This window comes from Betta splendens, chromosome 2 (genome assembly GCF_900634795.4).
Source record: "Betta splendens chromosome 2, fBetSpl5.4, whole genome shotgun sequence".
Taxonomy (NCBI): Eukaryota; Metazoa; Chordata; class Actinopteri; order Anabantiformes; family Osphronemidae; genus Betta; species Betta splendens.
Genome location: NC_040882.2, coordinates 18,211,962 through 18,236,099, shown reverse-complemented (window position 1 = coordinate 18,236,099; position 24,138 = coordinate 18,211,962). Strand labels below are relative to the sequence as shown.

Sequence of the window (24,138 nt, the reverse complement as noted above, 5' to 3'; positions counted from 1 at the left end):
ACTTCAAGGGTGGAGCGTGTGTCGGAGTTTTGGACATGATGGAGGGTATGTGCTGCCACCCTGTGTTTCCATAGTATTTATGTATCCACGTATCTGTCTCTCAGATCACCCCTGTGTATTATCAGTGATACATTTGATTCGTCAAAGTACCTGTAGTATAGACGGAGCCAGTAGCTCAGCAGTACTTGTAACTGAGTCCTAGTGTCACAGCCTTGGTCATGATCTGGGATTCGTTTTTATAGGTAATTTTTTCCAATTTTCCGGGAAGGCACCGTCAGGTCTCTGTCTGACGTCACACGGAAGTGGAACACGGGGCGGAGCCCGGCTGAAGATGGCGTCTCTTCGCTGTAGGCGAGATCCCTGCGGCGTCATCTGTCTAATTTTAACTTATTTTAGCGTATTTTACGCGGATTACGTGGTCATACAGTATGTTCTCATCCCGGCCTACGCAGGCAGGTCGGTACTTCGTGTTTATCTGTCATTTAATTAATTTAAACGACATGGCGCCTGTTGTCTCCATTCATTTGACTTGTCAGACATCATCCTGAGGTTTTTACTCTAGTCAACGAGAAGCGTCTTTCTTTAAATTGTGACGTGTATAAATATGCTTTTGGTTATGCGTTTGTTACTGTTTTCTATTAATGATAATGATAATGTTTACAGTTGCGGTGTTTGAGCCGCACCAAAACAAAGCGGCTCAGGTGGCGGCCGTCAGCTGTAGGCTGGGACGGTCGCTTTCTCTCGGGCTGAGATCTCAGTCAGATTTTCTCGCATTTAATGTTTTCTTGCATATCAACGATCTGTTGTTGCTTCTGAAAGTCGGATCGCAAATATCATTTCGTGCAAATAAACGCCAGCGTCTTTTAATTCGTCGCTGAAATGTTAATGTTAAATGTTTAATTTTTTTTAAAACTAAAACCAGTCCTGTGTTTACAAATGTGATCCTGTTTAGTTGCATTTTATATTGTTATAAAATGCATTAAAACATTTGCGTTGATTCGTTTGTCAGACATAGACCTGCTTTAAAGCATCACTGTCCTGGCTGTAATCAACATGATTTCTTGTCTGTGTGACAGCGTGTGGTGTACCCTGCACGGGTCAGTGTTCAACCTGATCCTGCTGCTGCTGCTGGCCTGTCATGCAAAAGCTGTCTTTTCAGATCCTGGTCAGTAACCTGTTACAGTTTGTGCTACTTCCACCTTAATACACCGAGATGCATACTCTTAGCAGTCTGTGTTTGGCTTGATTTTACCCTCTGTAAACGAGCTTGTGTGTGTTCCTGTACAGGTATGGTGCCACTTCCAGACACAGCCATAGACTTCTCAGACCTTCGCTCGCAGTCGTCTCGAAAGAATGAGCGGGTGAGTGGCAAGTACGCAAGTTCAAGCCAGTTTTACTGTATAACAACAAGGGTAGTAATCAGGCTTTGCAGGTTGATTTACTGATCAATAGTAGCTTGTTGATAATCCTGCAGTTATATACATCATTGTTTTTTTTAATGATCTTTAAAATAAAAAAGTAAAAGTCTAACTGAAACCCTGTTGAGCGCGTGGGTGGGTGTTAGTTGATGTGCTGCTTTTTTCAGGGCTGTGAAGGATGGACGGTGTGCAGCCGCTGTGAAACCTACAGACCTCCCAGAGCACATCACTGCCGTGTCTGTCAGAGGTGCATACGCCGCATGGATCACCACTGTCCCTGGTGAGAAAAACAACTCCTATATCTCCTACAGTACTGTATGTAGCTCCTATATTGCGAGTTGTCTTCACTGTCTTATTTTTCATTTGAATGTCCGTGTTTTAGGATCAACAACTGTGTTGGGGAGTTGAATCAGAAGTATTTCATCCAGTTCCTTTTCTACACGGGTGAGTATATATAGAACACAGCTCTCTTGCATTGATAGTGCTTAAAAAGCCTACTGTAAATTCCCATGACCTCATAATCTACTTGTTAGTTATGCTGCTGGTATTGTAATTTCTCCATGTCTGCAGGCATGGCTAGTCTGTACTCAATGGTGCTGGTGGTGTCGGCTTGGGTCTGGCAGATAAGGAACGAAAGGGAAGCGGATGCAGAGAAAGAAGGAGAGGAGGTGCCCAGCAAACACCTGATAGTGTGAGTGCTATAGTGAGGAGCGTAGGGTGGAGAAAGAGTGCAGGCGTTTATTTAGTTACAGCAGGTGGTAAGCAGTGACTTGGGGATTCAAAGTCCTTTATGGATGTTCTGCTGTTTCCCCTCTCTTAGTGCTCACTACATCATCCTCCTGGTGGAGTCTGTGTTATTTGGCGTGTTTGTCATGGTCATCTTCTATGATCAGGTACACACACACACACACACACACACACACACACACACACACACACACACACACACACACACACACACACACACACACACAAATGTCCTAAACATATTCATGTATTTGTCCCAGCTGGTCTCCATAATCACAGACGAGACCCCCATTGAGCAGATGAGGAACAGGCTCATGATTAAGGACAGAGGCTCTACATCGCCATCTTCTACCTTCTCCTCCTCCTCCTCACGTCTGCCTCATCAGGCCTCACATACTCGCAAGCCTAAGCTCGCACTGCTGCGAGAGGTCTTTGGAAGGGGTGGGTGTTTGTCGTCCTCATGTTCCACACTGTGTATACCGTTTTAAAGGAGAAGGCTGATACAGAGCCATGCGTTGTGGTTCCCACAGTTCACAGATTGTTAATGACTTGGTATATAGCTAGCAACAGTAAGATTCACATTTATACACCCATGATATAAATGAACCTTTAAGAACCACTACACCTGCTTTTAAAAGTACAACCGCTGCCTCTTTAATGTTTTTTCTTTTCTTCCAGGTTCATTTTTTTGCTGGCTGCTTCCTCTCCATTCCAGCCCTCCATCAGTCGGCGGCATGATTTACTCCGCCCTTCCCGACTATGACGTCTGACCATGGACCTGTGTGCGCAGGACCGTACGAGGAAAGGATTCAAGGAAACTTTCGTGAGTGCGTGCGTGCGCATTTGTGTGAATGACTTTTCTGCCTAACTATGATGTCTTATCTTTGGACGTGCGAGGTGAGAAGGAAGTCAAATGAAAGCTGAGGATGAAATAAGACTGTGGACTGATACTGCACTGAGTGCGTGCAACTTTATTTCCCAAAGCCTAAAACCAATAGACTCAAATCTGGGAAAAGCACTGATGCCCCTGCTCCTGTTATTTAAATTTGTTTTGTACTTGGAGGCTTTTGACACACTGAAGGTTTTAATCCTGTGTGGACACTTTGACTGGATTCAAAAGGTCTTATATGGGTATTATTACACTGAAGCTGCTGACTATGTGTTTAAATAACTTTAAGAATTAAATTTCACTTTAGATAAATTAGAACTGTCTGGAAACCATTAGATGCTGGTGGTTTAATGAACAATATGCAAAGTATTTATTTGTGAAAACCAGGGTCTGGATGCAAAACACCCTAAAAGTTAACGTGGCTGCTGACTTGCTGGGGTTGAAGAACACTGTATTTAAGACTCTAAGAGAAATTGTAAATTTACATCACAAGTGCTGTGACACACCAAGCCTCAGGTCATCTTGGCAGAAGCTCTACTTACCAGCAGGTGGCAGTAGTCAGTAGGCTGACAGAAAGGCAGTGTAGGGAAGACAGTTCCTACTGCAGACAGGAACTTAGTAGATCAGCACGCCATCTACTCCAGTACTACTGAGAACTTAGGGAAGTGGTGTAAGATCAGCTTCTTGGTTTTACACCCAACTGTGAATGTTGCAAATAGTTTGATGTTGAAGTTTTTTACAGAATCCAATTGTATCCATGTTTTGTTGATCTAATTTAATGGCTAGAAATAAGCTATAAATAATAACTGGGGTTGCACTGATGGAGGTTTTTACAGTATGAACTCTATTTATTTTCCATCTGTGCAAGTTGAGCTCAGTGGTCAATTACTCTTAATCAGGTCAAGTTTCCCCAGTGTTTTTACTGTGTGCTAATATTTGTAAATAGTCCATTATGATATATATTAAGTATGTGAACACTGAACATCTCACTTAAGAACTAAAGGCATTGATCTGCTGCTGAAATGGCCACTGTGGTTCTGGGTTCCAGCCCCACTTTAGCTTTAGCTATCTGGTCTTGCCACTGAGCAGGTTGATGTAAATGTAAAACTATCCTCCATTACGTTCTGTGTATGAATGCCTATAAATTGTAATAATAACAATACAACAGGAAACAAACAAACAGGACAAATCTTAAATTATTCATTAAATTATTTATTGATTTTCTACATCACATGAAGGATGAAGCTGCTTTCCTACAATGAACTGTATGGTCCTCTGATTATGATTCCTTTATGATGAGATCATAGCCCCTGAACAACTTCCCAATAATCACATGATCCTACATATGATATGATATATGATGAAATTGGTAGTTTCCTTGCTAGAAAAATATATAATAAAATATATCTTAGAATAAATAACTCAAACATTTAAAGCAACAAACAGGAGGAGAACAAATGTGTAATAGATGTCACAGACACATCGGCAGCTTCACCCCCACAGTGTGTTTTTATCTGTGTCAGACTCTGCTGAACGTGACTTTCGCTCACAAATTATATAAGTGCTACATGTTACTTAAAACGAGAACAGGTCACTGGTTTGCTTTGACAAGCTCTTGTCACTTATCATGTGACTTTACTCACATGGAGTGATCTGCCTTTTTTACTGTACTGAGAAAATCAAATTACTCATATTTATAGAGAAACAACTTTTTAACTTACTGAAGCTCTAAGAAAACTTGGAGAGATGTTTGCAGTGAAACATGGATATTCACAATCAGTGAAGTTTCTTTGTCCTGTTTTTCCAAAACACCTCGCTGTTGTTTTGTTAGTGCTGTTATGTTGCCACTGGTGCTTTATTGTAACAATAAAACTAACAAAGGCTCATGTGATTTCAAAAACAGCACATATAGTGGAACAGTGTTGACTTTGTTACATTTATTTGCAGTACTTCCTGCTTTGGTGGGGCAGTTGTATAAAAGGCATCGGACAGTTGGTACAAGTTGTGTTTGTGCGTGGTTATGCATTGCATGACCTTCAAATTGAAACCGACCTTATATCTGTTGCTTTTTCCTGTGTTTGAGTGGTCAGCTTTAAGGAGGAACCATTGTACGTTTTGTTTTATGTTTACCATAAGCACTGAGCAAAGATTCTCAGCACTTTTTGTTTTATGACCTGGTTAAAGATGTTTCAAAGGTTTCAGGTTTTGTATATATCTACAAAGGGAACACTAGATTTTACAAGTAGTTTTCCTTTCAGCTAACCTTTTTGGACGAAATTTAAATTATTATTTATTTTTTTAATTTGAGTTTGTGTCTTTTTGGGATAGTGAATAAATTGCTGGTGCAGGATTTAGATTAACAAATTGATGTGCACTTTAGATGTATCACATCTAAAACGTAAAACTGTAAATGACTTTTGTCCAGGTCAGTGTTAACTATTGGGGTACTTGTTTGACACTGTTGACAAATGCGACTAATCTATTGTTATCGTTTTTTTTTTATATATTGTTAAACATTGGGGTGCGCTTGTTTAACTCACCCACACTGGTGGAAAACCAAGTGAGTTATCAGTGATTCCACAGGCTAAAATCCAGCTTATTCTAAGCCACTGGCTAAAACTAAAACAAGCGCACCCCATTTGCTGTGAATCTTGACAGCGAGAAGGAATGTGTGTACAAACAAACAGGGGCCCAAAGTGAACGATCAGCCACCAGCCAGTCACACGGATATTTCAGATCTACTTGCCTGTTGACGCTTCTAACACCTGAAACCTTATTGACCAGTTCAAACTAGAGCCGATCCATCCAAAACCAAAGAACCAATGAGATATTATGTTCAACTGTAAAGTCAGTATTGTAAAAACCCAGTATAATTTATGATAAGCTCCATAAAGTGCCAGTCACTTTTCCCAGAGTGGAGTAGATGTAGGTAAAGTGTTGAACTAGTTGAACTAGTGAGGGTCACTACAGTCATCAGAATAATATTCATATTTTGCACTGCAGAGCACTTTGGCTCCTGGTAAAACTTTATGTTTGTTGGCTGGTCGGCTGAAGTCAGTTCTACGCCCTGAAAATAAAACCAACAAGTTTACATGTTCTGTTTATTGTTGCTATCTCTGAAACGTGACCTTGTATTATTCCTATTGACATGCTGCTCTGCCTCATTTGACTGGAAATAAACCTGATGTCTTTCACAATACTTTGGATTCTTTCTACTTTCTTGCAATAATTTGATTTGTGAATTGAGTTCTACATGTAAGGGTTAAATATACTATACTGTAGTTTACTAGATGTCTCGTACACAGTTACACAGATAAAAGAAAAAAAAATATTACAAAATATTACAGACAAAAAAAACACATTTATATTTTTCAATACTTTGCAGAAACGTGTTTTTAATTTATACTGTACATTAGCATTTAACACCCTGTTTTTAATAATGCTAAAAGTTACATAGAGCACCTCATGTTGAAAGAGTTAAAACCCCACACAAACCAGCAGGGGTCACTGTGGTCACAACAGACGCAGTCTCCTCAGCAAACTGAGCAGAACAATAACTATCACTTTCAACAGCTCAGCAATTACAAACAATATAGACAGCATATGGTAAGAGATAACCCAAACATGCAGGTTTGTTGGGCCCAACATCATCTAAATGAAATAAATGAATGTGAATGTGCAGTGTGTGATCGCCTGCTGCAGGCCCTGTGTACTGGGCTTTATCAGTGCATCCGATGATGCACTGAGACCTGCTGGGACCTGCATTTACCCTAACCTCTCCCAACCTGCTACCAAAGTGCACTGAGCAACCCCCAGTCTTTCTCCACAGTGATTGACACTTGACACACATTGGACAAGTTGCCATCATTTTTAATATTCTCAATTAATTTATCTTTGTTGGAAAATGAATCAAATTGAAATTGAGTTATTAAATAAACACATGAACTATTTGTATGTACAGTATATGCACCTGTTGTAAAATTATTATTTTAATATAATATAATGATTATTAATTATTAAATATGGAATAACACATGTACAGTAGTAGTAAAAAAGAGACTATAACTGTCTCTTGCTTGACTCCCTGGTTTGGGAATGCAAAGCCCTCAGAATGTAAACAATGACTAAATGCTTCCTCATGCCAGGCCTCCTCCTGGTTCTTTATCTATCATAAAAGAAATTCTTCTGTATTGTAAAAGCTCTTCTGCTATACTGCACATGTCTTTGTTTGGACAGAGTACATTCTTTCCTAAGGTGCTGTTTCAGGTCCTACAGCTTTGAGGAGTATTGTTCTTCTAGGACAATGCAAACACACAAAAGCTGGTCACACTTTCACTATGAATGCAGGTTCTCTTGAAGCCAACCCATAGGAACCAACATAGTTTTAGTTTCACTTTAAAGCCAACATCATTTATCTCAACTAATCAAGATTGTTGACATTTTAATATATAAAATGTAACGTGTGTAATACTTTCACCAATGACTAAATCTACATGGTACAGCTACAGAGACCTGGGGCTGTAACACCTGATGTAAACCAGAAAACCCAAGGAGGCAAATGAAAAAATTCACCTATTAGTGCATCAAACTTTGTTAGCAAACAGTTGATAAGTACTGTAAGTGATCACCATGTAGCGCGAGGTGATACTGTGGTTGTCGGTAGGTTACAGCTGCACCGCGTTCACGATCCTTACGACGACGTCTTGGGGCAGCCCAAAACTCACCAGTATGTTTTTCACCTGGACACAGAAACATTCAATGTGCTTTCTATTACAATACACTGTACGTTGGCTGTGTGTAAAGCTGATGAACAGGTTTTAGCTGTTTTTCACATACACAATACATTTACATTTATTATATGTTCCAGAATGTCTAGCTGACATTAATTAAACGTAATAACTGAATGACTGATTGATCTTGTTAATTTATTATTTAACCACATTATATTTAAAGGGCACCTGTGTTGTTGGTGCTACTGTATATTTCAAGAAAAGACCAACCTGCAGGAAGATGTCAGCATCAGACAGAGGGGTCAGCGAGGAAACCTTCACACTCAGGCCGACAATATCTGGAAAATATGAAGGTCTTAATCACCTGCTGTACAGAAGCAAACAGTTTTTATACTAAAGATTAACACATACTGTGCAGGACTGCACTGTACATTATATAACATTATATAATGCTTAACACTGGGCGTTTACAGCAGCCGATGCATCATGTCATCACCAGTTATTAAAGTACATACCTTTCACACATTCTTCACAATTATAAACTATGCATCTAATAAAAAGATGTTCTTAATGAAGAGTTAAAAAACCTTTGGCTACTCTTGGTTTTATGAGTGATGGAATCACTTTTTATCTATATCTGTAATCTGTCATACACATTGCAGATGTGGCCATACTCATTGGTGCAGGCGTAGAAGCGCTGGCTGGATTTGGTGACGGGGTGGTGCCAACAACTAGTGGAGAGGGTGAATCCGTGATGTTACTCGTGTTAACCGTGTCTGGCAGAGTTGTGGCTGGTTCGGTATTGTTGACAACATATAGAGGTGAGACAGGTATAGAAGGGGCTGCTGGGGTCAAATCTGCAAACAACAGTCAAAGGAAACAGTTTTTAACAGTCCAGGACATCAATTATAGAACTGAAATGTGTGACAGATGGGCTGCTGTCCTGAAACTCACCAACGATCGCAATAACACATCGAAGGACTGACTGATACACAACTGAACTGAGCAAATACACATAAAAAATGTTACACAAACTAATACAATAAAATGAATCAATAAACAACTAGACCATGAGCTCTGCTTCTAAATGAACAGACACCTACTTGAGTGTTGCTTCAGCAACAAAGCAGATGGAGTGGCTTTCTCCGTCCTCATCCTGAATTGGTGACCATGACAGAGTGAACTGTCCTGGTCCCGATAAGGTCACGATTACGTTATGTGGCCCACTGACGACAAGGTCTGAAATCCTTAGAAGCAGAAGAAAATATTCCAACATCTGATTTCTCCCAAGTTTTAAATTCAGATTGAAACCTGGTTTCTGTAACAAAATGAATGTGAATATGGTTGTTCCTTTGGTTTTGACATACGTGGAGAGATTTGCCTGGACTGTGATGTCTATTTGCAGATATCTAGTGATGAAAAGAGCTCCATGGGTTGGGGTTGGAGGCAGGAACTGGGGAATATACAGTCCCTCTGTGCAGGATGGCGCAGGAGGATCCACTGCAAGAAAATGGAAAATACGCTCAAATTAGGCCTAAATTCACTTAAAAAAATCAGCTCATTCCTCTGATGGAAAAGCAATGTCTGCTTTGCACTGAGCCAAAGTGAAGTAATGGCTTTAAATTCATTTCATGTCATAGCTGCTACCATACTGACTTTGAGATAACAACCGACAACTGTGATGAAATGAGATTAAATATTTGGACTCAGGTTATCAGCACACATTCAGGTAGGGCTGCATGTTGGCCAGTTACGTGAAGAACGCGTATCTTAAATGAGTTACGTAAGTAGAAGGAGTGAAGTTAGCACATTTCTCACATATGTGGCTCTAATGCTTTAGCAGAGAGCAGAAACATTGAAGGAGATCAGACAGACAGACACGTGAGGTTGTTGGAGCTTTCTAATAAGAGACTAGTAAACAGACAATTCAGGTTTAACTAGTTTGGGGAACACAACAGACAAATTGCTGCTCTGCCTGTTGAGAACTAACGTTATTGTGTCTGAAAGCCTCACATTGCAAAAGAAACTGCACAGGGATTTTGCTGATCGCATCACTGGTAGTTAACGTTGCCCGAGAACCGTCAGATTGAGTCAAAGTGATTGTCTGCCTGGGAAAGTCCTCCATCACAAGCTGTATAACATATTTTAGGCTTCCTTCAAGGACGCTGGAATTCATCAGTGAAAAAGTGCAATTGTCCTGAAAAAAAAGGCAAAAGGATTTTTATTTTCCTTGGTAATAGGATGTAGGATGATGCAGTAAGAGTTACTTTAGTTACTGTACTCACTAAAACGAGACCCAAAGGGAGTGTGCAGGTGTCACATTCAGAGAGCGATGCATTTCCTGGTCTACATTTAACATCATCTCCATCAGGGTCAAAGGCCAAGAGACTGTAGACTCTCTCACAGTTCGAAGGAACTCTGAGTGAGATAAATGACAGCTTACTATAGGAAACGATAGCATTCACTACATGGAGCATTGCAACAGTGACGTCTTTGAAATTTACAGCAACTGACAGTGAAATACAACCAGACTCTCCATCCTTTGCCTTCTGCACTGAGCAGCCTGGTGATGGGTGAACAACAGGACCCACCTCAGATCTGCCAGGATGGTGGTCTGGGGGGAGGTGTTGGCTTTGCCAGTGTCCGACCGAGTCCTCAGCTCCACCAGAGTCACCGCTTTGGAACGTACTATTCCATTGGCGTTACTTGTCCAGTCACTGCCATTGAACCTGTGGTGCAACGTCACAGGAGAATGAGTTGTGTGAATTCCATAAAATGCACTTACCAATAAATGTGACCTTGAATATCATGGTCAGCGGTTATTTTATCGTTTGGATTTGTTTAATGAGACTCACCACAACTGAAATGGGGCGTTGCTGGGAATCTGCCGAGTTGAGACTCCCTCCGTCTGACACCAGCCCTCAATGTCACTGGACTTGACAGTGTACACCACTGTATTCTCACCACCGCAGTCCCCACTCAGACACTGCCACCCCAGATTTGTGCACAACTCATAGTATACTGTATATCGAACATTCACCTGCACAGAAAAACAACAGAAAAATAAATGATGTGTTTGTCTTGTTGTGTTTACACCATCTTTATCTTTTAATGTATGTCGTTTTTTAGCTGTGGTGTCTGTTTCAATCCTTAAATTTATCATTTGAATTTGAAATGATTTTACTGTATCTAAATCAAGCTTTTGATTAACTTTGTGTGACTATTCTATTAATGATTTAAACTGTACTCAAACCTTTGGTACATGCTTTGATTTCTGTTTTTGAGTTATAAATTATAATAATAAATTATTATCTTATTTATTTACCTTAATTAGCTTTTTTTAAAGGTCTTTACACCAAACAGGCATAGCATAATGATTACGTGCCTAATACACTATTGAGGTGGTCTTGCTTTTGCTATTAAAACTGCATATTCTGCAGAAAGAGGGCCCCAGCCAAACAAAGAGTGGACATGGTCTAGTACAACAGTACTTTTCTCATTAAGGTTTCCAACAGAAAGTATAAAAAAACAGAGAATAATAATAATAATAATAATATACTTTTTTTAAAGTCAAATGTTTAAATAAAACAGAAATACTATGCTAAACTGTAATAATACAAATTCATAATTTTTACAATATATATTTGTTATGTTTAAAAAAAAAAGAAGAAACTGTACATACCATAAAATCAGTTGTGGTAGTGTTTTTTGGATAGTAAGTCATCACTGCCCCCTTAAATGGGACAGTAAGTAGATTATATTGAGAGTCACAGGTGGCCAGCATCAACAGCAGCAGGAACAGCGACATGGTGAACGCGTTGGTGTCTCCACAACTGGCAGATTCGTGTTTCTCCTTTTGTATGGTGTCGTTAGCTGAGGAGTGACTCAGGAGGAGCCACTTACAAAGAAATCGCTCTCATTGTCCGTGTACTGCGGTTGAGATAATGATCTGCTTCTTCTCTGCTTGAAACTAGTCCAGAAATGTGACAATGGACATTTTTCAAACAAAGCTCAAATTTGAATTTCAAACTTTGAAAGCAGCTCATGACATCAATGACATGAAACAGTGAAGAATAAACAGACACTGCAGTTATATATTTCATATATAATCAGCATGTGGGGTAGCAGCGTACTGAGTGTACTGGGTATTATACTGCAAGAGTAAAATATATTGTTAATCCACCAGTAATACATTAATTAAAAATCAAATGGCACAAAGGATGTCTGTCTTATATTCTCTTGGCAACAGCTCCCTCTACCTGCTGTATTATTTCAATTAATCAAAATCAGAATCTTTGGTTTTAAACCTGTTTTTGACTTTGTTCTATAGTTTTCTTATCTCTCATTCTTATAAATGAAAGATCAAAATCTTTAAAGATGCTTTCTCCACAGGACATTTCAGATGGTGCTTCATCAGGTATTAATTTAAGGTGGAAAAGAAAAAAGCCAAAATGACTATATCAACACAATAGCAACAAAAACTTAACCTAGCAACAGTTTTGGTTGCCTGGCAAATAGCCTGTTTAATATTTTATTCATAACAGATGCATCAGGACACAGAAAACAACCAATGGTGCAAAATTACACTTGAGAATGAAAGTAACTTTGTCAGAGTTTGTTAAATGAAACTCATCGAAGTCAGAGGGTGAAACTTACTGCCTGTTAAGTAGCAGGAGAAACTGTTTTACAATCACAAATACAATAATAACCAGAAGATTGATGCACATATTAATTGTGTTGCTTCACTAGGCTCCTGAACTGAGCCGTGGCTTTATGAACATTGCTAAAACTGAAACAAAAACTGAAATTACTGTAATGTAGCTGACAATAGATCAACAATCAGGACTTGGTGTTGTTGTGTCGGTCTTCACAAGGCGCAGCGTCACATTTGATGCTATCCCTCTGCTGCTCAGTTCATGCTTGACCTGCAGAAGGACACAAGTAGAGTAATAATACTGAGACATATGGTTGGAGACATGACGGGTCTGAAATGGCAGGAGTTAAACTGTAACTGTGGTTTTAAAACTGTGTTTGTGTTCGGTTTGATTCATGGTGAGTTTAATTTTGTGAGGGTTCAAACCAAGATGAAGAGCTCACTCATCTGCAACAACTACTGTGCTTGAAGAGAAGTGTGAATATGGAACCGAAAGATTTCAATACTCAACGTACCAGTCATTGTTAGATGAGACAAGTGTGACCTGACCTCCTCAGCGTCATACAGTACGTGTGGGCATCATTTGCAGCACACACAGCTCATTGTTAATGTGCTGGAGGTGCACATTGAGACAAGCCAGAGAAGCGATGTACAGTTTATCAACATGAACAATTACAGACACTTCACTGAGACACCTAGGCCAATATTAGCCTGGAATAAAAAATAGGGGACCTTTAAATAACAACTTGGGGATGGACCAGTGAAGTTGATGGTCCTTGATCCTGGATGGCCATGGGAAGTGACTGAGGGGAGCACCAGGGGAATAAACGACAAAAACTGATGTGATGAAAATAAATAAAAACACAGACAGGAATCATGACAGCATTAAAGCAAAACTTTCCTGCTAAAAAGCAAAATGAGTTATAAATATTTTACATTTTATCAGCAAAACTGTGCACAACCTTGATGGTCTGTGTTCAGAGAAAACAGGGAAAATGGAAGTAATGTGTTGTGGTTGAAAATGGTCATATCCTACAACTGTTACGAACTCACCCTGTCGGTTCCGAACCGGCGGGGCTTGACGGAACCCTGAGACAGGAGAGGGGATGCGGTGGAAAGGAGCAATGACAGCACCCGCTCCGAGCGAGGAAAACTACGGCTCTCACGGAGCCGGGAGGAGAACGCGCTCACACTGAGCGGAGGGTTCAGGCACCACGGCCGACGTGCCTCCGGCCCCGCGCGGACATGCCACGCTAAGAAAACACTGAGTAATCCCTCACACAGACACCTGGCCGCAACCGGCAGACCAGGTCGCAGGGAAACACAGGAGAGGGAAGACCCCAAATGCACGACCCAAACACAGAAGCTATAATTAGCATTAAAGGTTTATTCAAATACAACAAAAACTCACTGCACAGCACGATGTAGTTCAAACACAACTGAAGGAAACTAAAAATCACTGCAGTGCAGGTACAGTAACGTCTACTAAGGACACGAACACGCTCCATTCACTATGGGCTACACCTAAACATGTACACAATACCTAACACAGGACAACTAAAAATCCTACACACTGACACAAGACACTCAAACCTTAAGTGGTGAGACAGGACGTCAAACAAACAAAAGAACTCCACTTCTTAGCTCTCCTCTCTTTAACCGGTAACATAGTGTAGCTCACTGGCTACAACCTCGTACACACCAACAAGTGTGGGAAACAAAAGACATCCCTTAAATACAACCAAAACAGGTGGGTCAACTAATTACACAGGAAATGAAAACTCAAAACAGACCCCCACCAAAGCCCTAGGAGCGCCTCTAGCGGCGCGGAGGCTGAATGTCACAACAACACTCAGAATGCATTGCACTCTGACAACTCTCCTGAGCTGCAGTGATTGGACCTACCTGTCGTTTAGCTCCGCCCCCTCTCAGCCCAACTGTTGCTGGGGCAGGTTCAGAAAAAAACAGGAAGCACTAGTTGTAGTCTGTGAGCGCGTGGCAAAAAGTCCTCTGAAATGTTTCAGAGGACTTTTGCAGAGGAATAAATGATCATTTCTCTGCATAGAAAATATGCAGGAATCTGATCCCCTTATTCTTAAATATGTATTGTTTGGGTCAACTCCCATTCAAAATTGATGAAGTTTTCCTTTAAACTTTCACCAAAACAAATCTTTTTTTTGGGAGGGGGCTTATCTCTAGTTGAGAAGAGACCCACCTTTTGGATGATGCTAATCCTGATGTCTTCCTCAGACACTGGAGATGAGGGGGAGACCTTTATTTTCAGGGCTACAACAACTAGAAGCAAAGGGTCTCAACATCACAAATGAGGCTACAGCAAAGTAGTAAAATACAGAAACACCAGTAGTACTCACCTTTATGTCTGAATAGTGGAGGCGCTGTGGCAATAAAGAAAAACACTGGTTAAGCTTCTTTGAGTAGTAATTCTTGTAATACTTTTTAATTTTTTGCATATTGTTGATGTGGTGAAGATAACCATTAGTGTTGATGGAGTTTCTCTGTTGTGGTGTGAATGTTGCAGCAGCAGTGGTTGCATTTGTACAGTACATAACACAACACTGGTGTCATCATCTAGCTGCGTTTGTGTAATAGTGACATTGGTGGTTGCATTTGTTGCCAAAGGAACAGTTGCTGTAGAGACAGAAAGTCAGTAGTGGACTAAGAACCAAGCAGAACTGTACTGACCCTTTACAGCAACGACGACGCATCGAAGCTCTGAGTGAAACTTCACTCCACTGTGCAAGTAAAAACACTATTAGTACATTAGTCATTGATCTTCATGTATTTCTATACTTCAGGAGCAGCTTCAGGAGCAGCTAATGACTAAATGACTGTCCATGTGTGAACTGTATGCTTCACTAAATACTGTTATGTCCTCCTCAGTCCAGTAACTCATAGTTAAGCAATTGACTTATGCTCATTGTTTTTATTAAACTAGACACATAATACATTAGCAGATTTTTATTCATAATTGACCTATGCTCATCCCTAAAGTGTCTGACAGGACTGTGTTTCCACTGTTTTGCATGTATTTTGTCAGTCAGCTATGAATCAGTCCAATCGTGTATGAAACATAAACAAACCAGTCATAAACTCACAGTTACAGATGTGGGCAAAATAAAAACACTGATAATTGCCTTAAAACCTGTAGCATGAGAAACGCTGTCATTAGTTTGAGTTTGTTATGTCCACAGGGTTATTTTGTGTTTTGGATTGGTTAATTGGATATATTGCTGGAGACTGACTTGTATGTTGCCTGGACGACAAAGCAGATGGGGTGAGTTTCTCCATCCTCGCGTTGAGATGGAGTCCACGTCATGATGTAGTGTCCTGGACCTGACGTGGTCTGGTTAATGCTGGATGGCCCACTGTACAGCAGCTCAGATATCCTGACAAACAAAAGAGGGAAATTTCCCTTTTACAAATAGTTTTGAGGAAGTAATGAAAATGAATACATGGTTTGTTGATTGTCATAAATGCAAATCAGCTCTTTTCCATGTTTTTTCTATTGTCTTTTGTTCTTCGCAATCCATGTACACTTGGGACAGTAAGTACATGGCATGCTGCATGATGCATTATATCCATGATATAGAATATAAGTGAAGAGCATTTGTTTAAATATTTTAATTTCTTCCATTAACTTGTGCTTTATTAGTATTTTTAAATTCTCATGCAAGTTCTTTTATTTCAATTTCCCACTTTATTTTTGTTTCTTTAACTTACATAGCATTAACAGCCTCTGCTGTGATGTTAATTGTCACAGGCTGGTTGACAAACGCAGACAGTCTAGCCCCATTATCTGGGGTTGGAGTCAGGAACTTGGGCAGATAAAGTCCCTCTGTGCAGGACGGCACCACAGGATCCACTGAAACAAATACACCAAATATGTTGATTGATGAACTCAGTGACAAAAAAATTTTCCCTACTGAGTTCATCAATCATCACATATTTCATCCAAACTAAAGGACTAAAGATCAGCTCAGTCATGAGATTACATTTTTCTAACTTAGTTGCAGCTTGTTGTTCATTGACGTCCAGCCTGTCAGACACATCTCACCGCTTACAACAAACTGGACTGGAATCTTGCTGACGGCATCATTGTTGCTTTTCATCTCCTGTGAACCATTAGTTTGAGTCAGGGTGATATTCTGCTTTGGAAAGTCCTCCATCACCATCTGAACAACATACGCTGCTTCATTACTGCTGCTTGTTGGGCTGAATGACAACGTACAGGACTGTGAAAGACAGAAGATAAATAGGAAATGATCAACCTATATATGTTTAGACACACATGAGCCTGTGCTTATGCAACGGTATATGCTGAGTTTGTTTGCTTTAGTTACTCACTGATGAGAGGCTGAGAACAGGTGGTGGAGTGCAGGTGTGACACTCTAAGAGCGATTTATCTCCATATCTGCATCTAACATCATCTCCATCAGGGTCAAAGGCCAAGAGGTTAAAGTCTCTCTGACAGTTTGAAGGAACTCTGGAAGGAAGGGGGGGGTTAAGTTTACGTTAAGACAGCGCTGACCAACATGTTTCAGCTTCAACTTCTGCACATTTCTGGATGCTCACCTGAGAAGAGGCAGGATGGTGGTCTGTGGTGATGAGTTGGCTTTGTTGGTGTCAGATCTGTTCCTCACATCAACCACTGTAATAGCTCGCCAATAAGTGATGCCATTGTTATTCCCTACCCATGAACCACCGCTCAACCTTCAATGGAAGTTCATGTCAAAATCATTTAGAGTTTCACAGTAGTGTCCTAGAATTTTGCCCCTAGACAGGTGTGTGTAAAAATGTACATAGTATAGTAACTGTGTCAAGATTTAACAGTGTTGATATAATTTAAACTTTTTTTTTTTTTTGAAGTCACACATAATAAATGTTAGATGTTTGCGTTATCACATTTTCAAAAGTCACTGTTGACCTTCAGCTAGTTTGTACTTACTCCAGTAGAAATGGAGAGTTGTTGGGAACCTGCCGAGTTGAGATTTCCTCTCTCTGGCACCATTCTCCACTGTTTTCCCTGTCAATGACAGCGTTCTGCAACGAGATCTCAGCACCACAGTCCAAACTGGAACAGCTCCATGGAGTCCACTGTGTGCAAAGAAGGAAGTTCATCTTAGCGCGAAGGACCACCTGCAGAATTAGAGGAGCTGTTGAATCGGTTTGTGTTACAATATATAAGTAACAGTGAATAAAGTCATATTTGTATTTACAAAACAGAAAGACATAATAAGGTTAGAAACTATGCACATTCAGTGCGATAAGTCAAAGAATTTGTGCTTTTTTTTTTCCTAAGCTGTTGTAGAGTAAAATAATGAGGGTAACATTCACCTTGTTGATAACTGTACTGTATATGCATTTAAGTATTGCAATTGTACAATGTGGAAAAACAAACTATTATTCAATATAATGATGCTATAATTGTTTTATCTTATTGACTGTGGATGTGTTAATTTACTTTGCAAGCAACAACCTATTTCATTATGATTTTTATGTATAAAACAACAAAAAAAACTACAGTATCATTCACTGAGAAGGATCTGAGCGGCAATAATACCAGACTGCCGTCTATATTGTGCATGCGCTACTCTTTGAACCACAATACATACTAGCATACAAAGTAAAAAAAAAAACAAGTATCTCATCTTCAACATGCTTGCGTCTAGTCCATGTCACATGTCAAACACTTGGCCACACATGAACGCTCACACTTTTGGGCTACTTAGATTTGCTAACCAACCTAATTGCTGTACAGAAGTACACAAGAATACCTGGAAAAACCACCGGGAATCATACCTCAAGGAAATAAATAGATTTTGAGGAGTCCTACCTGAACAGGTTGATTCATGTCAGTGTAGCTTGGATAATAGGTCACCAGTGTCCCAAAGTAATGATTAGCTTTGCAGACAGAGCACAGCAGCAGCAGGAGCAAAGACAGCATCATAGTGAATGTTTGTTTAACGCAGGATGAAGGGCAGTTTATAGTATTGTCAGGATCAACCCACCCTCCCCTCCCCGACTCCCTGATGAATGAAGATAAATTTGATAGCCTCATACTCCTGTATTTGTTAAGAGTAACCAATATCTTAAATGTTGTTGCTATTTTATCATTTGATTTTTTTGGATTAAAAATTCACATCTGAAATGGAGTGCTGCAGGATTCTGAGTTGAGGCCTTCCATTTGACAGCAGCCTTAATTTCAGTGATCCTGACAGTGTAGACCACTATATATTCACCACTACAGTCCCCAGTAAGACAATGTATTTGTGCAGAACTGGTAGCATAGTTTATAACAAAATGTCACCTGCACAAAAATTCAAGACAGAAAACGAGGTAAATATTAATTTAGGTATTTACTTTGAATTGAAGTGAAAGCGTGTCTTTGTCTTTTTTATAATTTCTTAGTAACAGCTCCCTCTACCTGTTCAACTAATCCAATTCACTTTACTGTCTGTGACTGAAACTATCATTTTACTGCACTATTTTGCAATGCATTGAATTTTGTTGTTTAAATCAGAAGTTATAAATGAAAAATCAACTTTTACAATTTTGCTTCAGAGTTTGTTAAATGAAGCACAAACTTACTGGCTGTCATTAGACTGCTTGACATAGTGGACCCACATGCACAGCACCGAGACAAAGGGGTGAGGAAAAGTTCATTTAATGGCAGAGCTGAACCCAGGTCGTACGGGCGAGGGCCAAAACACAGGTACAGTAAGAGGTACAAACAGGGAATCAGCAGGCGGCGGTCAAAATACAGGCACAGGTCAAAAACTATAGGCTTGGCTAGGGTTCAAAGGGCTAGGCTGGTGGTCAGGCACAGAAAGCAAACAGGAATACAATGCTGGAAAGTGGTGAGTTCACGCAACAATCTGGCAAGGAGTCATGGTGAGAAGTGGAATATATGTAACAGAAGTAATGAAAAATTGATAGCAGCTGGTGGATCACATGACCGGATGCACAAGCTGGAACCAACACAAAACAGAAGTGGTATGACAGTAAAACAGGTAACTTAAGAGTCCAAATCCATGACAGCTGATATGTAGAATAAAGTGTTTTAAAATCACAATTAAAATAATGACTGGAAGACTGATGCACATAATTGAGTGTATGTTGAAAGCTGTAATTAGATTTCACTAGGCTCCTGAACTGAGCTTTATGAACGTTGTCAAAACCAAAACTGCTTAAACAACAACTGAACTTAATATAGCTAGCAATTCATCAACAATCAGGACTTGGTGTGGCTGTGTCCGTCTTCACAAGGCGCAGCGTCACATTTGATGCTATCCCTCTGCTGTCCAGTTCATGTTTGACCTGCAGAAGGACACAAGTACAGTATTAATAGAGACAAGATGAGTCTGAAATGACAGGAGTTACAGTAAACAGTAAGCACAAACCAGACACTGTTTTTGTGTCCGGTTTGATTCACACAGGGTGATTTTAATGTTGTGGGGGTCCCCCTGCCAGCCCTGTTAAAGCTTCATACTAACAAAGAGCTCACCGGACGGTGACATGGTCCAACTACTACTTACGTACAACCTACTAGACTTACAAGGGTAATGCTGAAACGCTGATTAACAGGGTGATGTGTGCAGTCAATGCGGAAACAGAGATCTTAAATACCAGCCTAAATTGCAGATCAATTACAGCTAAGACAACTCAAGACAGGAAGTAAATATGGAACACAGCAGATGAAGACAGAAAGATAGCAAAATGAAACACGGTAGTGAGTTAATCAGACACCAGAGTACTGGATTCCTGCCACACGGTGTGTGAAGATTTACAGACACATCTAGACGTCTAGGCTCCATATTCTTTAGCCTGGAAATAAAATAGTAAAGGACCCAGTAATAGTTGAGGAAGACAACCAGGTGAAAGTGATGGTCCTTGATATTCAGGGAGCAAAAAAAAAGTGGCCATGGAAAGTGGCGAAATAAACAAAACACAGGCAGTAATTAAGACACACTTACATAACCTATATTGTTTGGAGGGGGTTTGTCTCTAGTTGAGAAGAGACCCACCTTTTGAATGATGCCAATCCTGATGTCTTCCTCAGACACTGGAGATGAGGGGGAGACCTTTATTTTCAGGGCTACAACAACTAGAAGCAAAGGGTCTCAACATCACAAATGAGGCTACAGCAAAGCAGTAAAATACAGAAACACCAGTAGTACTCACCTTTATGTCTGAATAGTGGAGGTGCTGTAGCAATAAAGAAAAACACTGGTTAAGCTTCTTTGAGTAGTAATTTTTGTAATACTTTCTATTTTTCTGCGTATTGTTGATGTGGTAAAGATAATCATTACTGTTGATGGAGTTTCTCTGTTGTGGTGTGTATGTCACAGGAGCAGTGGTTGCATTTGTACAGTACATAACACAACACTGGTGTCATCATCTAGCTGCGTTTGTGTAATAGTGACATTGGTGGTTGCATTTGTTGCCAAAGGAACAGTTGCTGTAGAGACAGAAAGTCAGCAGTGGACTAAGAACCAAGCAGAACTGTACTGACCTTTTACAGCAACGACGACGCATCGAAGCTCTGAGTGATACTTCACTCCACTGTGCAAGTAAAAACACTATTAGTACATTAGTCATTGATCTTCATGTAATTCTATACTTCAGGAGCAGCTGTAATTATATAACAGTCAATCAGGTCTGATCTGGAAGAAAACCTGCCACAGCTGCTAATGACTAAATGACTGTGAATGTGTGAACTGTATGCTTCACTAAATACTCATGCTCATTGTTGTTATTAAACTAGATGCATATAACATTAGCAGATTTTTATCTATAGCCAGTGAGTTTAGTATGTCTAAATATTTGTGTTTTATTCATGGAGATGTGGAGACTGACTTGTATGTAGCCTGGACGACAAAGCAGATGGGGTGACTTTCTCCATCCTCGCGTTGAGATGGAGTCCACGTCATGATGTAGTGTCCTGGACCTGACGTGGTCTGGTTAATGCTGGACGGCCCACTGTACAGCAGCTCCGACATCCTGTCAAATAGAAGGGAGAAAGTCCACATTGTTGTAAAGTTTCTTTTTTACAAATAGTTTTGAGGAAGTACTGAAAATGAATCCATGGCTTGTTGGTTATCAATGCAAATTGAATTTTGTCACGGTGAATTGTAGGAGTTTTTTTCTATTCCTATTTCCTCTTTCAGTCCTTGTACAGTACAGTACACGTGTTAACTTGGTTGCATCAGAGAGACAGTGCTGTATACAACAGAGCTGGTATTCCACTGAAAATCATTTGATTAATATCTTTTCCAAACAAAACCTTCTTTGCTGGGTGTTTTGTGCAGTGGTTAGCGCAAGTAAGTAAGTAAGTAAAGGAGTTACTTTACCTTTCACCAAATTGTTATATCTAAATATCTAATGAATTTAATCATTTGAATTATTTTCATATACATTTTTATAATTAATTTTTTCTATGAACTTACGTAGCATTAAGAGTCTCGGCCTTGATGGCAATTGTCAGGGACTGATTGACCAGCGTGTACAGATGAGCCCCATTATCTGGGGTTGGAGGCAGGAACTTGGGCAAATAAAGTCCCTCTGTGCAGGACGGCACCACAGGATCCACTGAAACAAATACACCAAATATGTTGCCACTGAATTCATCAATCATCAACCCTTTCATCCAGACTGGACTAAAGATCAGCTCAGTCATGAGCTTACAATTTTCTAATTGATGTCCAGCCTGTCAGATGAAGACATCTCACCGCTTACAACAAACTGGACTGGAATCTTGCTGACGGCATCATTGTTGCTTTTCACCTCCTGTGAACCATTAGTTTGAGTCAGGGTGATATTCTGCTTTGGAAAGTCCTCCATCACCATCTGAACAACATACGCTCCTTCATTACTGCTGCTTGTTGGGCTGAATGACAACGTACAGGACTGTGAAAGACAGAAGATACAGTAAATGGGAAATGTTCAACCTATATATGTTTAGACACACATGCTGAGTTTGTTATAAGACATTAGCGTTTTTAGCTACTCACTGCTGAGAGGTTGAGAACAGGTGGTTGAGTGCAGGTGTAACACTCTGACAGTGATGCATCTCCATATCTGCATCTTACATTATCTCCATCAGAGTCAAAGGCCAAGAGGTTAAAGTCTCTTTGACAGTTTGAAGGAACTCTGGAAGGAAGGGGGGGTTAAGTTTACGTTAAGACAGCGCTGACCAACATGTTTCAGCTTCAACCTCAGCACATTTCTGGATGCTCACCTGAGAAGAGGCAGGATGGTGGTCTGTGGTGATGAGTTGGCTTTGTTGGTGTCAGATCTGTTTCTCACATCAACCACTGTAATAGCTCGCCAATTAGTGATGCCATTATTATTCCCTACCCATGAACCACCGCTCAACCTTCAATGAAATTTCGTGTCAAAAATCATTTACAGTGTTAGTGTCCTAGAGTTTTTTCCCTACTGTTGGTGTGTGTGGAAAACTTGCATTGTAAGTTAACAGTGGTGATACAATTTGCAAATCTCCTAATCATACTAATGTAAAAAAAATGTGATAAATAAATGTTAAATATTTGTGCTTGTTCGATTTAAAAAGACACTGTTGACCTTCAGCTAGTTTGTACTTACATCAGTAGAAATGGAGCGTTGTTGGGAACCTGCCGAGTTGATATTTCCTCATACTGACACCAGTCGTCGCTGCTTTCTCTGTCAATGACAGTGTTCGGTAACAAGATCTCAGTACCACAGTTCAAACTGGAACAGCTCCATCTAGTCAACTGTGAGCAAAGATGGAAGTTCATCTTAGCGCGAAGGACCACCTGCAGAATTAGAGGAGCTTTAGTTGCAAAAGCTGCTCAACCGGCTTGTGTTTTCTAAGGAACAGTAACTAAAGTGACATTTGCATTTACAAAATGGAGAGACATAATGAGGTCAGAAACTGTGCACATCTAGTAAGAATATTTTACTTCCTCTTGTGAAAATTTTGTATGCCTATTTGTTCCACAAAACCAAATGCCTCCGCCACTTTAATTACAAGTAATTGTTCTTTAAAGAAAAAAAAACAAACAAATTTCATTTTTATTTAATATGTTGATGCAATAAAGTTGTAACTATTGATTGATAGGGTTGAAATCATTGAGTGTGGCTTTATAGCACATTTCGATGCATTTATTTTGTGTTGGGTGTTCATTAAGGTTACATTGTAATCAACACCCCATTTCATTATTATTGGTTCAGAAACAGTTACATCTGCACTGTTGTCTCACCTGCACGTTCGTCCACCTTTAATAAAGACATAAAAACAGCAACTCACTCACTCACTCACTCACTCACTCACTCACTCACTCACTCACTCACTCACTCACTCACTCACTCACTCACTCACTCACTCACTCATCTTCAACATGCTAGAATCTAGTCCCCATCACCTGTTGGCCTGTGGAAATAAGCCCCCAGGAATCAAACCCAGAGGAAATAATTAACCTACCTGAACAGTTTGATTTATGTCAGTGTAGCTTGGATAATAGGTCATCACTGTTCCGAAGAAATGACTAGCATTGCAAACAGAGAGCAACAGCAGCAGGAGCAAAGACAGCACCATAGTTAATGTTTGTCCAACACCGGAAGAGCAGTTTACTTTATGCTATTGGCAGGATCAGCCGCCTCCCACCTCAGACTGTGTGATGATCAGTCACTGCACAAATC

At 40.1% G+C, this 24,138-nt stretch overlaps 3 protein-coding genes across 5 annotated transcripts; 1 reads left to right on the top strand and 2 right to left on the bottom strand.

The window, feature by feature from the left end:
* Window positions 1-209: 209 nt before the first annotated feature.
* Window positions 210-6,253, top strand: zgc:77880 (zf-DHHC domain-containing protein). Its single transcript, XM_029142355.3, has 9 exons — window positions 210-456; window positions 1,077-1,165; window positions 1,288-1,361; window positions 1,586-1,698; window positions 1,801-1,862; window positions 1,989-2,109; window positions 2,239-2,311; window positions 2,426-2,606; window positions 2,844-6,253. The coding sequence occupies exons 1-9, from the start codon at window positions 332-334 to the stop codon at window positions 2,933-2,935; spliced, it is 930 nt and encodes a 309-aa protein (XP_028998188.1). The 5' UTR covers window positions 210-331; the 3' UTR covers window positions 2,936-6,253.
* LOC114850675 (uncharacterized) lies at window positions 5,389-11,638 on the bottom strand. Its single transcript, XM_029142354.3, has 11 exons — window positions 11,467-11,638; window positions 10,640-10,824; window positions 10,376-10,513; window positions 10,070-10,202; window positions 9,798-9,981; window positions 9,152-9,284; window positions 8,888-9,031; window positions 8,739-8,785; window positions 8,459-8,641; window positions 8,055-8,122; window positions 5,389-7,793 (listed from the first exon to the last, which is right to left on the bottom strand). The coding sequence occupies exons 1-11, from the start codon at window positions 11,590-11,592 to the stop codon at window positions 7,719-7,721; spliced, it is 1,416 nt and encodes a 471-aa protein (XP_028998187.1). The 5' UTR covers window positions 11,593-11,638; the 3' UTR covers window positions 5,389-7,718.
* Window positions 11,639-19,116: 7,478 nt separating this feature from the next.
* LOC114851421 (uncharacterized) lies at window positions 19,117-24,045 on the bottom strand. Of its 3 annotated transcripts, none has more exons than XM_029143329.3 (11): window positions 23,921-24,045; window positions 23,062-23,139; window positions 22,697-22,834; window positions 22,470-22,608; window positions 22,188-22,365; window positions 21,906-22,047; window positions 21,316-21,459; window positions 20,972-21,021; window positions 20,641-20,664; window positions 20,484-20,563; window positions 19,117-19,776 (listed from the first exon to the last, which is right to left on the bottom strand). In XM_029143329.3, coding segments are annotated over exons 2-11 (990 nt in total). In that variant the 5' UTR covers window positions 23,064-23,139; window positions 23,921-24,045; the 3' UTR covers window positions 19,117-19,683. The 3 variants fall into 3 exon arrangements, 2 of the variants coding, with proteins under 2 accessions (XP_028999162.3, XP_055362928.1); XM_055506953.1 differs by having other exon boundaries at window positions 23,062-23,252; window positions 23,921-24,036; XR_008694030.1 differs by having other exon boundaries at window positions 19,750-19,776; window positions 20,769-21,021; window positions 23,062-23,252; window positions 23,921-24,036.
* Between the last annotated feature and the right edge of the window lie 93 nt (window positions 24,046-24,138).